General features: G+C 40.9%; 1 protein-coding gene across 1 annotated transcript in view; it reads right to left on the reverse strand.

The window, feature by feature from the left end:
- RBM47 (RNA binding motif protein 47) overlaps nt 1-13,120 on the reverse strand; it is a 31,094-nt gene extending 17,974 nt beyond the window's left edge. Inside the window, exon 1 of the mRNA XM_014548665.1 lies at nt 12,764-13,120. Within this exon, the coding sequence (XP_014404151.1) occupies nt 12,764-13,120 (357 nt within the window). The remainder of the gene's footprint in view (nt 1-12,763) is intronic.
- Between the last annotated feature and the right edge of the window lie 879 nt (nt 13,121-13,999).

Below are 13,999 nucleotides of genomic sequence, written 5' to 3' on the forward strand. Positions count from 1 at the left end.
CCCTGCTCTGTTCGTGACAGGGGAAGGCGCCCCAACCCCCTGATCAGCCCTGCTCTGTGCGTGACAAGGGGTGGCGCCGCAACCTCCCCATCGACCCTGCCTTGAGTGTGACAGGGGGCGGTGCCCCAACCCCCCAATCGGCCCTACCCTGAGCGTGACTGAGGGCGGCATTGCAACCTCCCGATCCGCCCTGCTCTGTGCATGACGGGGCGGCGCCCCAACTCCCCAATCGGCCCTGCTCTGAGCCTGACCAGGGGCTGCACTTAGGGATTGGGCCTGCCCTCTGCCACCCGGGAGCAGGCCTAAGCCAGCAGGTCATTATCTCCCGAGGGGTCCCAGACTGCGAGAGGGGGCACAGGCGGCTGGGGGACCCCCCCTCCCCTGCCTCCCGAGTGCACAAATTTTTGTGCACCGGGCCTCTAGTATATTATAAACATGTATGAGGCAATTCAAGATCTTATGTGTTGCATTACTAAAACACTGACTAAAGTCCAAAGGAATAGATAGACTCTATCATTCTGCTGAGCTATGTGGAGTTGACTTTTTGTTTTCCTAATTGTACTTAAAACTACCATTTAAAAAAAAATGGTCTTCTAATGGTCAGGTTATGGGAGTTATTTTCAATCCTAACCCCATTAAATTCACTCCAAATTCTGTTTTCAGTCTGAAATCTGCTGTATCAGTAACTTAATCAATTCATTTAAAATAGTTATAGCTTATTTCTTACATCTTTGAGCCAAGAAAAGCTTTTCCCTGCCCCCCTGAACTTACGTCATCTGGAATAAATGAATCACGTTACTGGCCTTCTTTCCCTTTTTTCTTTGGCCGTTAGGAAGTTCAGGACTGAATTTGTCACTTCAGTTTCAATAACTGTATAGAACATTACAACACACTCTCATGCTCATCTAATTTTGGCTATAGTTGTTTTTCAGCCTTCTATATTCCCAATGCCAGGAATTTAGCTATTTATATTATTAATCTTATTGTTTACATGTTCTTGGAAGCCAGGTCATATAATTTGGGAGCTAGGAGAGGAATAAATGCACACACACAAATCTAATTTGCACCAGACGTTAATTAATGTAATATCTAAACTATTACATTAATTACAAACATTGACATAAAAACAAGTGAGAAGCACAGTGAGATACAATTTCACGCCCATTAGCATGGCTATTATTTAAAACAAAATACATGTTGCCAAGAATGTGGGCAAATTGGAACACTTGAGCATTGCTGGTAGGAATGTAAAAGGTTGCAGCTTTAGAAAACAATATGGTGGTTCCTCAAAAACTTAGACAGAGAATTAAACATATAATCTACCAATTTCACTTTTGGGTATATACCCAAAAGAATTAGAAACTGAAACTCAAACAGATATCTGTACACCAGTGATCACAACGGTATTATTCACAATAGTCAAAAGGTGGGGGGAAAAAACAAATGTTCATGGCCACTTGCATGGATAAACAAAATGTGGCATATATACACAATGGGGTATTATTAAGTTTTAAAAAGAAAGGAAATTCTGACACAGGCTACAACATGGATGAACCATGAATACATTATGTAAGTGAAAATAAGCCGGACACAAAAGTACAGATACTGTATCTTTCCACTTATATGAAGTACCTAGAATAGTCAAATTCATAGAGATAGAAAATAGAATGGTGGGTGCCAGGAGTCAGGAAAAGAGAGAATGAGGAATTGGTGTTTACTGACTTTGTTAGGGATGATGGGAACAACAACGTGAACTATACACTTAAAAGAATAGTTAAAAAGGTGCCCTGGCTGGTGTGGCTCAGTTGGTTAGGTACCATCCCATGCACCAAAGGTTGCTGGTTCGATTACCAGTCAGGGCACATGCCTGAGTTGTGGACTCGACCCTCAGTAGGAGGCATGCAGAACGCAGCCAATAGATGTCTTGCTTTCACATTGATGTTTCTTTCTCTCTCTCCCTCCCTCATCCTCCCTAAAAATCAATTTTAAAAATCTTTAAAAAAAGGTTAAAATGGTTCATTTTGTTATATGTATATTTTACCACAATTTCTAAAAACAAAAAAAGTGATGCAAAATAGTCAAAAATAAGATTCCATAAAATTATAATTTCATTGGAAGCCATAAAAAAAGATACATTGAGTTAGTTTAACACATTAAAAAAATTTTTATGGTTTATGAACCCTATTCTCCTATCTTCATAGCTAATATAACACAGTTGAAAAATTATATGGTATGCTGTGCAATGAATTTGAGCCCACAGGCTTAGATTTATAAAAGATAATTTATTCAATGCCTTAAAAGGGGGAACTATACAGCTAACATGTCTTTTCTCTTAGAGATGTAACAGAATGTGTAACTTACTACAATTAGACATGCTTTAGACCAGGCCTTGGCCAACTATGGCCTTGGCCTGCCCTTCGTTTTTGTTGGGGAACACAGACATACATCCCCACCCCTTTTTTTAAAGTATCATCTGTAGATGCTATTGCACCACAACAGCAGAGTTGAATAGTTCAGAGACTCCCTGGCCTGCAAAGCCTAAAATTTTTACTACCTGGCCACGTACAGAAAAGTTTGCCAACCTCTGCTCCAGGAGATGTGCAGAGAACATCACTGAGGATAAAGAACGTACATTCCCATTGTTAAAAATTACAGTCACTTTCCCTCTGTTTCCTATGCCGAGCAATGATTTAATTTCAGGACCAGTTTTGAAATTCTAACATACGTGTATTTCAAAGACAGTCTTCCTGACCTGCCTTTTCCCCCTCCTCCTAAGCTGTTTTCCGTTTAACTGCTTCGTCCAGTTGATGGTGCCTGGAAGAAAGGACAGCTCCTAACACACAGGTAAACAACAATTTCTTAAGAGACACAAATAGAAGTGTTTGTGTCCATTTATTCATTCCATTCAATAAATATTTACTTATTTAACACCTACTATGTGTCAGGCACTGGTACCATCTTGTCCTCATGGGGTTTTCCTCGGAGTTAAAGGAACTAAAGAATGATGCTTCAAATACAAAAGCGCTAAGAATGAAGGCGTTTAGTACTCGTGCTCAGTGTCCAAGACTGCTTCAAAAGAGCTGTGCCTCAGTATCTTAATTAGTTTCTCATAGGCCATCACTCCTCAAGGTAAAATCCAGCCACCATCAGAACTATGCTTTAGAAACCCTCTTTAGTATAAATGTGTGTGTGACTAAGGAACAGTGAGAAATACTACCTGTTGAATGATAGTATTCTCCTTGGGATGGAGGTGTGGACACCATCCTATCTAATAAAGAGGGAATATGCTAATTGACTGCCACGCCCTCAAAGATGGCGGCCCCCCGCAGCCAATAAGGAGGGAATATGCTAATTGGTGTACAGATATCTGTTTGAGTTTCAAAGATGGCAGCGCCCACAGCCACAAGATGGCAGCACCCAGTCCCCTCAGCCCCGCCGCGCGCCTGCCTCCGGAGTCTCCCAGTCCCCTCAGCCCCCCAGCCACCCAGGGCCACCCAAGGCTCAGGTAACCAGGGCCGGCCGAGGCTTGCGCTGTCGGCAGTGGCAGCAGCAGAGGTGTGATGGGGCGTCGCCTTCCCCTGAGCGCCAGGTCGCCTCCCGCCCCTGAGGGCTCCCGGACTATGAGAGGGGGCAGGCCGGGCTGAGAGATCCCCCCTCCAGTGCATGAATTTTCATGCACCAGGCCTCTAGTGGATAATAAGCCGACTTAGTAAGATGAAATTTGTACGTGAATAATAATTTTAAAAATCTGGATAAATGGCACAGAATTACCCAATTTCCTCCCATTCTGGATATGACAGTTTTTAATGGACTGGACGGTCTGATTTTGGCTGCCTAGCCCACTGAATACAGTCTCCAGAGTCAGAGAGACCTAGTTCCAAATCTTGGCTCCTCTGCTTACTAGTGGTGAACCTGGGAAGAAGCCATTGAACTACTTTAAGCCTCAATGTTCTATCTTTAAAATGGCGACAAAAATAGCTAATATTTATTTAATGTCTATTATGTACCAGGTGGTGTGCTAAGCTCTTTATATGTATTTAATTCACTTCAATCCTCACAATGTCCATACGGGATATTAGGATCTCTACTTTATAAAGAAGCCGAGGCACAGAGAGATTAAGTAGATTTTCAGGTCATGAGCAGCAGAGCTGGTCTTGAAACCCTGATAGTCTGGCTTAAGTCTGTTCCAGCTGCCCCTCAGTGACCCTTAATGGAATGATCCGTGTAAAGCCCCCAGTGTAAACCCTGCACTATGTGCTCAAGAAATCTTAGCACGAGAAATTCGAACTAAAAAAAAAAAAAAAGATATTTGAACTTGTAGGAATCTTGCCCCTCTGTTGGATGCTTCTGTTTACAAGGAAACAGGCGAGAGGTTATTTTAGTCAGCTTTAAACCCGTCGGTATGAGAAGTCCAGCCTGCGAGTTCTGGTGGAGACCGGTGGACCAGAGTCCCCCAGATTCCATTCATAACAGTAAGCTGCCTGGCAGTGTGCGTCTCCGCTTGGTGGTGTGGCTCAGGCATCCAAGTGTAAGCCTGTTTCTCATCTAACCCTTGGCCAGAGCACTGTGCAAGGGCTCTTCCAGAATGAACCTGAAGAGACTTGCTGAATTGGATGCAAAAGGTCCCATCAGTCATGCGCGGGGATGCCAAATCCCCTGAGGCCGGACCCTCCCAAGCCATTGCCATTCTCTCACACACACACTGGCACTGCATTAGTGTTCACTGAAGGCTGCTAGCATTAAACAAACATGGCAATATATTTGAAACCAATCACTTATGCACAGTTTAGCAAATAAAACAAACAGAGAAACCTATCCTTGCAAATCAAGCTCTTATTATTCTGAACTATTTAGCTAGAGTTTTTGTTGTCCTTGTTTGAGCTTGTCCTTGTTTTGTTGTCAGACTTAAAGCAAAAATCATCAGGGATTCGAATTCCTTTCTTAGTACTGGTTCAGGGTACCTTTCAGTAGGATTTTAAGTTTGAACTGGGATGCGTTAGGGGCAAGGGATACCACAGTATTGCAAAATATTTCTGCTGTTTATCAACCCATCATTACCTAGGATCCAGAACAGGCATGTGTTTACTGTAGAATTATCCCAACTGCCAGTTAACTTTGGTTTGCTTCTCTAGGGTGTGTGTGTGTGTGTGTGTGTGTGTGTGTGTGTGTGTGTGTGTGTGTGTTTGGGGTTAATTTTGCAGTTTGGAATTTTGGGAGAGTTATTTGCTGACCAGCAGACACATTGCAATTTGAAGATATATTCAGTGGGGAGCAGGGTCTTCCAGCACTAGCTGGAATTTAATTCAATGGAAGGTTTTAAAATGCATTTATCCAAGAGGTAATTCTATCTCTGTTTGCAATTAGATTTCTATTTTGATGTCCCTTACTCACACCATAATATTTTTGTCTTTCCTAATAGTTGCTTCTTAGGCATGACCTGACACACACAATGTGGACAGAATAGAATACATACCATACTAGTTAAGAGCGAAGACTTTGGAGTCAAAGAAATGTAGGTTCAAATCATGACGGTGCCACTTACGAACTGTGTCACACAAGGTGAATTACCTCAGTTCCATCCCCACATCTCTAAGATGGGTCTAGGGCAGCCATGGGCAAACTACGGCCCGCGGGCCGGATCCGGCCCGTTTGAAATGAATAAAACTAAAAAAAAAAAAAAGACCGTACCCTTTTATGTAATGATGTTTACTTTGAATTTATATTAGTTCACACAAACACTCCATCCATGCTTTTGTTCCGGCCCTCCGGTCCAGTTTAAGAACCCATTGTGGCCCTCGAGTCAAAAAGTTTGCCCACCCCTGGTCTAGGGTCAGCAGCTATTTCAGATGATCAGTTTCAGGAGTAAAGGACATTTAATACCACGAACCGGTGGGGGGTGGGGGGTGGGGATTGAAGGCCAGCTCCTGCAACAAGTTTCCAAGATTCGGCCTCACCCTGAGCGGTTATCTTAACTGCCTGTGCCAAGCTGCCACCACCCACTAGAGTAAACAGCAGGGAGGGCACTCCTGCAGCAGGCAGGCCTCCGGCAGTGGGACATACCCCAGGGTTAAAGTGTAAAAGTTCTGCTAAAGAAGGAGGCAGGATACTGGGAATTTACCTGAAGGCCCAAGCACTAAGCTGAAGACTGAAGTTCAGGCTCTTGTCTTTTTCTATCTCAGCCAGCAACCTCCTTCTATTGGAGGGCATGGCCCTTGGGACACATAAAAACCCTTCCACGACTCTCCTGTTTGGGTGAAATCCTGAGAGGGTGCAGAGATGGTGGAAGAATGACATTCTGGGCCATACCTCTGTCCACGCCTGGCTAATGTGAGAAGAGTTCATTCCTACTGGGCTTTAAACTGTGTCGATGCCTGTATGGATTTCGCGATGGCAAAGCATATCCTTTAATGAACGATTGTATCTGATAAGCAGATGCAGAGCCAAGGGGCTCACTTTTCCCAGGCATTTCTATCAACACATCCCTGAAAACGAGGCCTTGCGCTGTGGGTTCCCAGGGATAAAGTCACCCGCCCGAAAGGGGTGGAGGGGGTTGTCTACGGGTGTTTGGCAGCAAACCAATACCCGTTGAGAATCTGTTATCTTGTTCCCTTTAAATAAGCATTACACACACTTTTTCTCAACAGGTTGAAAATAATGAAACCCGTCAATTCGGCGCACATCTGCCTCCTGGATTAACGTTTTCCCAAACTCTGAACGAGCAGGAGGAGAGATTTCCAGTTTCACCCCTTATTTTGGCTCCTCTGACCTAAACCTCTGAGATTCTGGCAAGGAACAGAAAGACTGACCAGAAAGGAGATACCAAAAAGGAGAAGGAAGAGGAAAAGCAGCTTATATAATAGCAGCTTAAATGTAGACTGTGTTTTGCAATTTATAAAATTATTTCACGGATACATCTAATTTAATCAAATCCCAAAGTTTAAGCTGCAAATGGATCTGAGGTATCATTTACTCCAGGGTCTCTCAACCTCGTCCCCTAGGAACATTTCGGGTGTGATAAGTCTATGCTTTGGGGGACAGTCCTGTGCCCTGTAGCATCCCTGCCTTCTACCGGAGGTGCCAGGTATGCTTTGGGGGACAGTCTGCCCTGTAGCATCCCTGCCTTCTACCGGAGGTGCCAGGACCATCTGTCCCCCATTTTGACAACCAAAAATTGCTCACTGTTGAGAGTATTTTATCAAGTCTTGGAGCTATAAGCAGATTGTATACTTGCACATGGCAGATACTAAATTAAATAGAGAAGTTATTACTTTATATACTCTCCACCCCCAGCATGGGCTCAATCTGTCTTTTACTGTCAAGACTGAGAAATGTGCAACGCTTTTCAAAAGTCCAAGGTAGTGTCTCCGTGATGCCAAACTACTCATTTAATTTGGCTGAAAACCTACCAATTTAATTTTTCAAACCAAACAACTGCCACCATCAAGCCCGATCAGACGGATTCCGATGTCGAATTGATTTGTCATCACAGACAAACTGAGAGGCCTGGGTCACACATTTTTGAAATCAGGCTAAGGATCGGCCAAGCGGCAGAAGTGCCTCCTTTAAGTTCAGACTTCGTGGACACATGAAAACTGCTGACAATCTGGTTTTAAAGTCTTGGACTTCGCTCAAATGCCATTGCTGATTTCTTCAATAATGTAGAAAGCCGCATTGAAGATTCAGAGGTTGTTTTTTTTTAGATATACTAGGAATAGTCACTAAAAATGTGCTCCTGGAACACAGTCAACTCACTGGTACTAAAACCAACCTCCCTAGCCCTTAACGGTCTGATAGGATAGACCAGTGGTCGGCAAACTGCGGCTTGCGAGCCACATGCGGCTCTTTGGCCCCTTGAGTGTGGCTCTTCCACAACATACCGACTTCTGCGCATGGGCCACGAAGTTTCAATCGCACTGTACATGTGCGCCCGCACATGGTATTTGCCGACCACTGGGATAGACAAATAGTATTTGTGTATGCGTTCATTCACTCATTCAAACACTGACTGAACAGTTGCTGTATGGCAGGCTGTGATAAGGACTTGAGGATACAGGGGTGACCACTGCACAGTCCTAGTCTACCAAGAGTGGATGAAGAAGGAGGGAGAGGGAGAGAGTACAGAGGGATCACCATGACCTAAGATGGGCAGACAAATAAGGTTATTCAACCCTAGGAGGTCCCATCTGTTCTTTCAGCAAACATTTTATTGAGTGCCAAAGCAACAGTGGACCATGGGTCAAAACAGAACCCAAGGAGTGACCCAGCTGTAATAGTTGGACAAGGACTGAGCATCTGTACGTGCCTAGTTTTATTATGTTTACAGATGGAAAATCTGCAAGAGTGGAGCTCTCTGTACCCTCCTGCACTTAGGCGCGCATTATGTCATGTCACATTATTGCAAACATAAATACATAAGCAATGATGCCTTAATGAATGAATGAATTAAATTACGAAAATAAAAATCCATGTAATTGAGCACCCATAGGAGCCAGTCTGCTGACTGCAATCGTTTAGCACAGAGGAGGTCACTGTCCCACGGCATGTCCAGACTGTATTTCACTCATGTGCTAAGAAGAGAGTGGCACTAAGAGCGTAGATGAGTTAAACACAGTTCTCCTTGGTGGGAAGGAGATAGACTAGAAATAATCTCTCGAAGAGTTTCCTTAGTGTACAGTTTAAACACGCTTTAGTTAAATAGCTACCATTTTTGAGCTCTTACTATATGTATAAAACACCATGAGGATAGGATAGTTATCTGGTTTTTATGACATCCCTATGAGTTCAAGTTTAAAATGTGGACTCTAGAGTGGGGGATCAGCAAACTACCACCAGTGGGCCAAGTTGACCCTCTGGCTATTCTTATAAAGTTTCACTGGGACACAGACATGCCCCTCTGCTTACACATGTTAGTGGCTGCTTTCTTGCTACAATAGCAGAGTTGAGTTGCAACGTGGGTGTGCAACCATCGTCCCCACTGCTTCATCATAGTCCCAAGTCTCACTTAAACATTTGAATTATGTGGATTCTAATCCTTAAACATTTCCATTTAAGAATTTAATTCAATAAGTTTTTACATCTAAAAATATAAAAATAAAAATATAAATTGTCTCGTTGCAACAGAGACAATGAGACCTATAAAACCTGAAATATTTACTGTCTGGCCTTTTACAGCAAAAGACCCATGCTCTAGGGTCAGACTTCTTCAGCTTAAGCCCCAGCTCTTCACCTGTGTAGCTGTATGATGTTGGTAAGTTATTTAAAGTTTTAGTTCCTCAACATCCTCATCTGCAAAATGAGAATGGTGGTTACTAATAATCACTGTCTCCAGGCGTCACTGTGAGAAATAAATGAGATAGTATTTACCAAGAGCTTAGAAAAACCAAGTCTCGCAGGTCCTTGAATAACATCGTTTTGCTCAATGTCGTTTTGTTATAATGTTGATGAGATAGGCAGGAACTTAATTCTTGCTTTTATCAATTAATTTATGGTAAAATTGATTTTGTTATACACCGTTTTCCTTAAAATTGCAGAATCTATGGACGACGTTAATGAGAACTTAGTGTATTAGTAAGTGTTTGATAAATGTTAGATATTATTGCCCCATTTTAAAGATCAGAAGCTTGAGGCTCAGAGAGATTAAATAACTTGGCCAAGGTCACTCAGAATTGAAACTGATGATGAAGCCTAAGCTCTTTCTACCATGGTACTCTGTCTTTGCTATTTTCTTAGCGATAGCAGGGTTGGCTGGCCAGTGCTGACAGGCAATCCACTATCAGTGAGAAATGGACACTGGTGGCTATAGTTGAAGGAAACCCAAGCACAGATCCACAGTAATGTTGTTGGGAAACCTTCCCTTCCTACCACGTGCCTCACTGCACCTCACCACCCCTCTTCTAAGCTTTCAGAGAGTTCTGCAAACTCTTCCATAACCTATTTTTGGCCCTTTATAACGTAGTTAACACGCTCAATTTATATTTTTTAGATGTAAAAATTTATTGAATTAAATTCTTAAATGGAAATGTTTAAGGATTAGAATCCACATAATTCAAATGTTTAAGTGAGACTTGGGACTATGATGAGGCAGTGGGGACGATGGTTGCACACCCATGTTCTGGAGTCAGACCACCTGCCTTCATATACTGCTTCCTGGCTTGAGAAACAAATGCCATCACACAAGTCACTTAATCTCCCCAAGCCTCAGTTTCACCATCTATAAAATGGTGATAATATACTTCACCATGTGTGGATTAAATGGGATCATATATATAAGACACTTAGAAAAGTACTTGGCTACAGCAAATGCTCAAATCTCTTTATCATCATCACCACCACCATCATCTCAGTTGGTCAAAATAGTAGATGTTTTTCAAGGATCTTCTCTTTGTAGAGAACTACTAGTATATAGTCACAGCTTAGAACCACAAATTTTCTGCCTGACAATATAATTTCAAGAGTTACAGAATTTACTTCCAAAAAGTTGTGGATGAACTGGAAGGGAACTTACATAGCTAGCACCTTCTATTGCTTTAAGATACTGCACATGTGCAATGCGTGATAATAATGAAGCATTCTTTAATCAATGCTTATACGAAAAGTAAATACCATGTCCTTTTGATATTTCTCCAATTCTGTATTATATAAATACTACTTGTTATACCCACACTGATGTTTATTTCCTACCCATTGAATATAGTAGGTCCTAAATACTGTTTATTAACTATAAGATATTAAAATTACCAATGGAGGTTTAAGAAAGAAACCTGGGCATAATATTCTCAGAAAAATTTTATGTGCCAGCATTTGAATATATGAACTGGCAGTTTCATGTATGATTCTTTTTATTATAAAAATACTTTTTATTTTGCAAAGGGATTTCTTTACATAGGAAATTCTCCATGTCATTTAGAATGATTCAAGTTATCTATCTATCTATCTATCTATCTATCTATCTATCTATCTATCTATCTATCTATCTCTTTCCAGTATATACTTTGCCTCTATATATACCCACAATACTATGCAAAAGTATCAGTCCTATTTTTTTGATGGAGAAACTGAGAACAAAGGTGATCATGTGCTTAGCCGAAAACACAACTAGATAATAGTAAAGTTGGGATTATAATTTAATAAAGAAGCTTCATCTTTGGGGTGATAGTCTCTAGTTTAACTTATATTTGACAGTAGAGTCTGCTTATATTCAAAACAAAACAAAACTCTGACAGTCCATATACAGTAGAGATCTGCCTATAAATAGCTTTTGAAAAATTCTAAAATTTTGTATGTAAAGGGTATTTTTCATTTGTCTGATTTCTTGAATTTATGCCAAAACAGACTTGGAAAGTGAGCTTTCCCCAAGATAAGCTTTCAGTTTCTATGATGTGTAAATGCTCTTCTTCCCAATTGCAAACTATATTGGTAGTTTGCAAGTAGTACTATAGTATTAGTATGTCTATTATTACTATGCCATGTTATACATAAGTACATACTCTACAGGATATGTTCTTTTATTACCTTCTGGTGGTGTCAAATAGTAGTATACAAGAGTATCACAGGTCTCTTTGTAAGAAAAATGACAAATTGCCTGTCCTCAAACAAAGGCTCTGAAATAGAATGACATAATCAAATATTGGCTTCAGTTTTCGGTGTGACCTTCAGATTTGAGTTGGTTAATATTAGTCATTTCAGTTGTGACTGTACAACAATATCTGCTACCATAGAAAAAACAGATCCTATTTAATGTGATGTCCTTGTATTTCATTGACGAGTACACCTCAGGGCAATAGTTATAGTGAAAGAGCATTTGGTCAGGAATACTCTCAACATTGAATAACTCATAGGTTACTTTCTTCTATGAATGTTTAAGTTGAATGTGGGGTATTTTTGAAGTTAAAAATATTTTCAAATAGCCCAATATTTCATGACAATATGACTATAATAGGCTCTTTATGAGAAAAAAATGTAAAAGGAAACTTACTCTCCAGTGGGAGACAAAGACAATATGCATTAAAATGCAACTTGAAACGAATCCAGGAAGTACATTTGCTTATTATTCATTAAATGTTTAAGTATTGTTCTCCCTTTTCCTAGCTTTCCAGCTTTGTTCCCTGGTGCTATTTGGACTTAAAAAAATGGTTTTTTAGATATACATATAATGAGAAACAAACAGGTAGGTCCTTCTAGCAAAAGGATGGCTAAGGTTAAACCTAATACCCAATAACTTAATTCTTTAATATAAAAACATGGAAAAGAATGGAAGACTATGAATTCATTGGTCTGAGAAGAAACCTGTGACGGGTATTTGTGAATATGTTGGCACGTTTTATCAGCGTCCTTTGTTTTTCAGTCTTTTCTGAAAAGGACTCTATTAGAAGTGGGGTCATCTGACAGAGGTACCTTATTAACAAAAAAGTAATATTCACCTTCTATTATGAAGTGATTTTAGATATTTGAGGCTATTTCCACTTCTACATTGTTTAATCTGTATCAGAAAATGAAAGCACTATGGTTTATCTTATTAGCTATGATTGAAGCTTTTCAAAGGCAGGGACCCTTATTTTGGTATCCCCTGTGGCTAGCACTGAAGGAAAGAATGTGTTAATAATGGAATGAATGAATGAAAGAACCAATGAATGAGCATTGTCTTTTATAAAAAAACATGGTAGGACCCAATTATAAAAATAATTTTATCATCATTTTAACTACCAGTAAATTGCTTTGAAAATCTTTTTCATGTATCTGATTATATTTAACTTGTGTGGTTTACCTGCATCCAGAACTGTGTACAAATAGTCATTCTAAGTCTTGTCCAGCAGTGTGTCTGTATGACCAAAAGGGGCCCATTAAAGAATGGATAGGCCAGCTCGGTAACGGAGCTGGCATTCCTAACACAGAGCTCAGACCCAGCAGTGTCAGAGGAAAGCCACACCAACCGCTGAGGGACTACATTGAATGCAAATGTGGACCTCCTTAGAGCCTCCTTGGCAAAGCAGGCCCCGGTCAGGCAGCTGTAGAACGCCATGACTCTTTTGCCTTCATCCATATGCTTAGCTTCCGCTACACTGTCTCGGGGTTTGGTAGTGACTTCATGCCACAAGGAAAGAGGCACAATGACCAAAGGCATCTTCCAAACGCCATTTTACGCACAGGCATTTCTGGAAGCTGGGTACCATGGTGCTCGAGCTGTGCACACTCACTGGTATTGGGAGGGATCCTTTCTCCCTGGTATTTCTCTCCTCCTGGGCAGTTAGTTCTCTACCAGCAGTGGTGGGTCCCGATGAGTTGGAAAGGAGATCACAAATTAATCTGATACTAACAATGTAATAGCGAAGTTCACAAATGTCTATCTATGAAATCCAAGGTTCTCGATGCGATAAAGTCACTCATTTATCTGTTGTTCCACTTTCTATGGGAGTGTGCCACCCAGGGAAGCAACCTCGTGTGCAGAGTGGAAAAGATGGGGAAGACGCACACCTTTCAGTGGGCAGAAAGCTTTACTGCTTGTCATCCTTCCTCCTCATTCGTCTCCTCCACCTTATTTTTTTTTCTTTCTCATCTTAAATTTTCATTTAGTATCCCTGTTTTTGTGTGTGTGTGTGTTTTTTTTTAAGTGTAATGACCTTGGTTAATAAGTACCCAGAGTAATACATAGGAATAGAGCAATGCTACTGTCTGATTAGCCGTTTGCTTTAATCATTGTTTAAATAAAACACACACTGCAGTTTTTAACAGGCATTCACCATTTGAACAAAATGTAGTAGTAATATAGTTTAAAACTAAGAATGGGAAAAGAGTTTGTCAGCTACAAATTACTTCAATGCTAAATTCGTAATTTTTGTTGAGGTAGAATTTGCAGATATTTGGAAAAGACAAAGTTGTTCTATTTAGAGGTGTTCTATTTATTTTAAAAAGGAGAAGAAAGGGAGGGAGGAGGAAGGAGAACCAGTTTTCCCAGTCTCTATAAATTAATTAGACAGTTAAAGTTGGTTGAAAATTTACATAA

This window comes from Myotis brandtii, unplaced genomic scaffold (assembly GCF_000412655.1).
Source record: "Myotis brandtii unplaced genomic scaffold, ASM41265v1 scaffold520, whole genome shotgun sequence".
Taxonomy (NCBI): domain Eukaryota; kingdom Metazoa; phylum Chordata; class Mammalia; order Chiroptera; family Vespertilionidae; genus Myotis; species Myotis brandtii.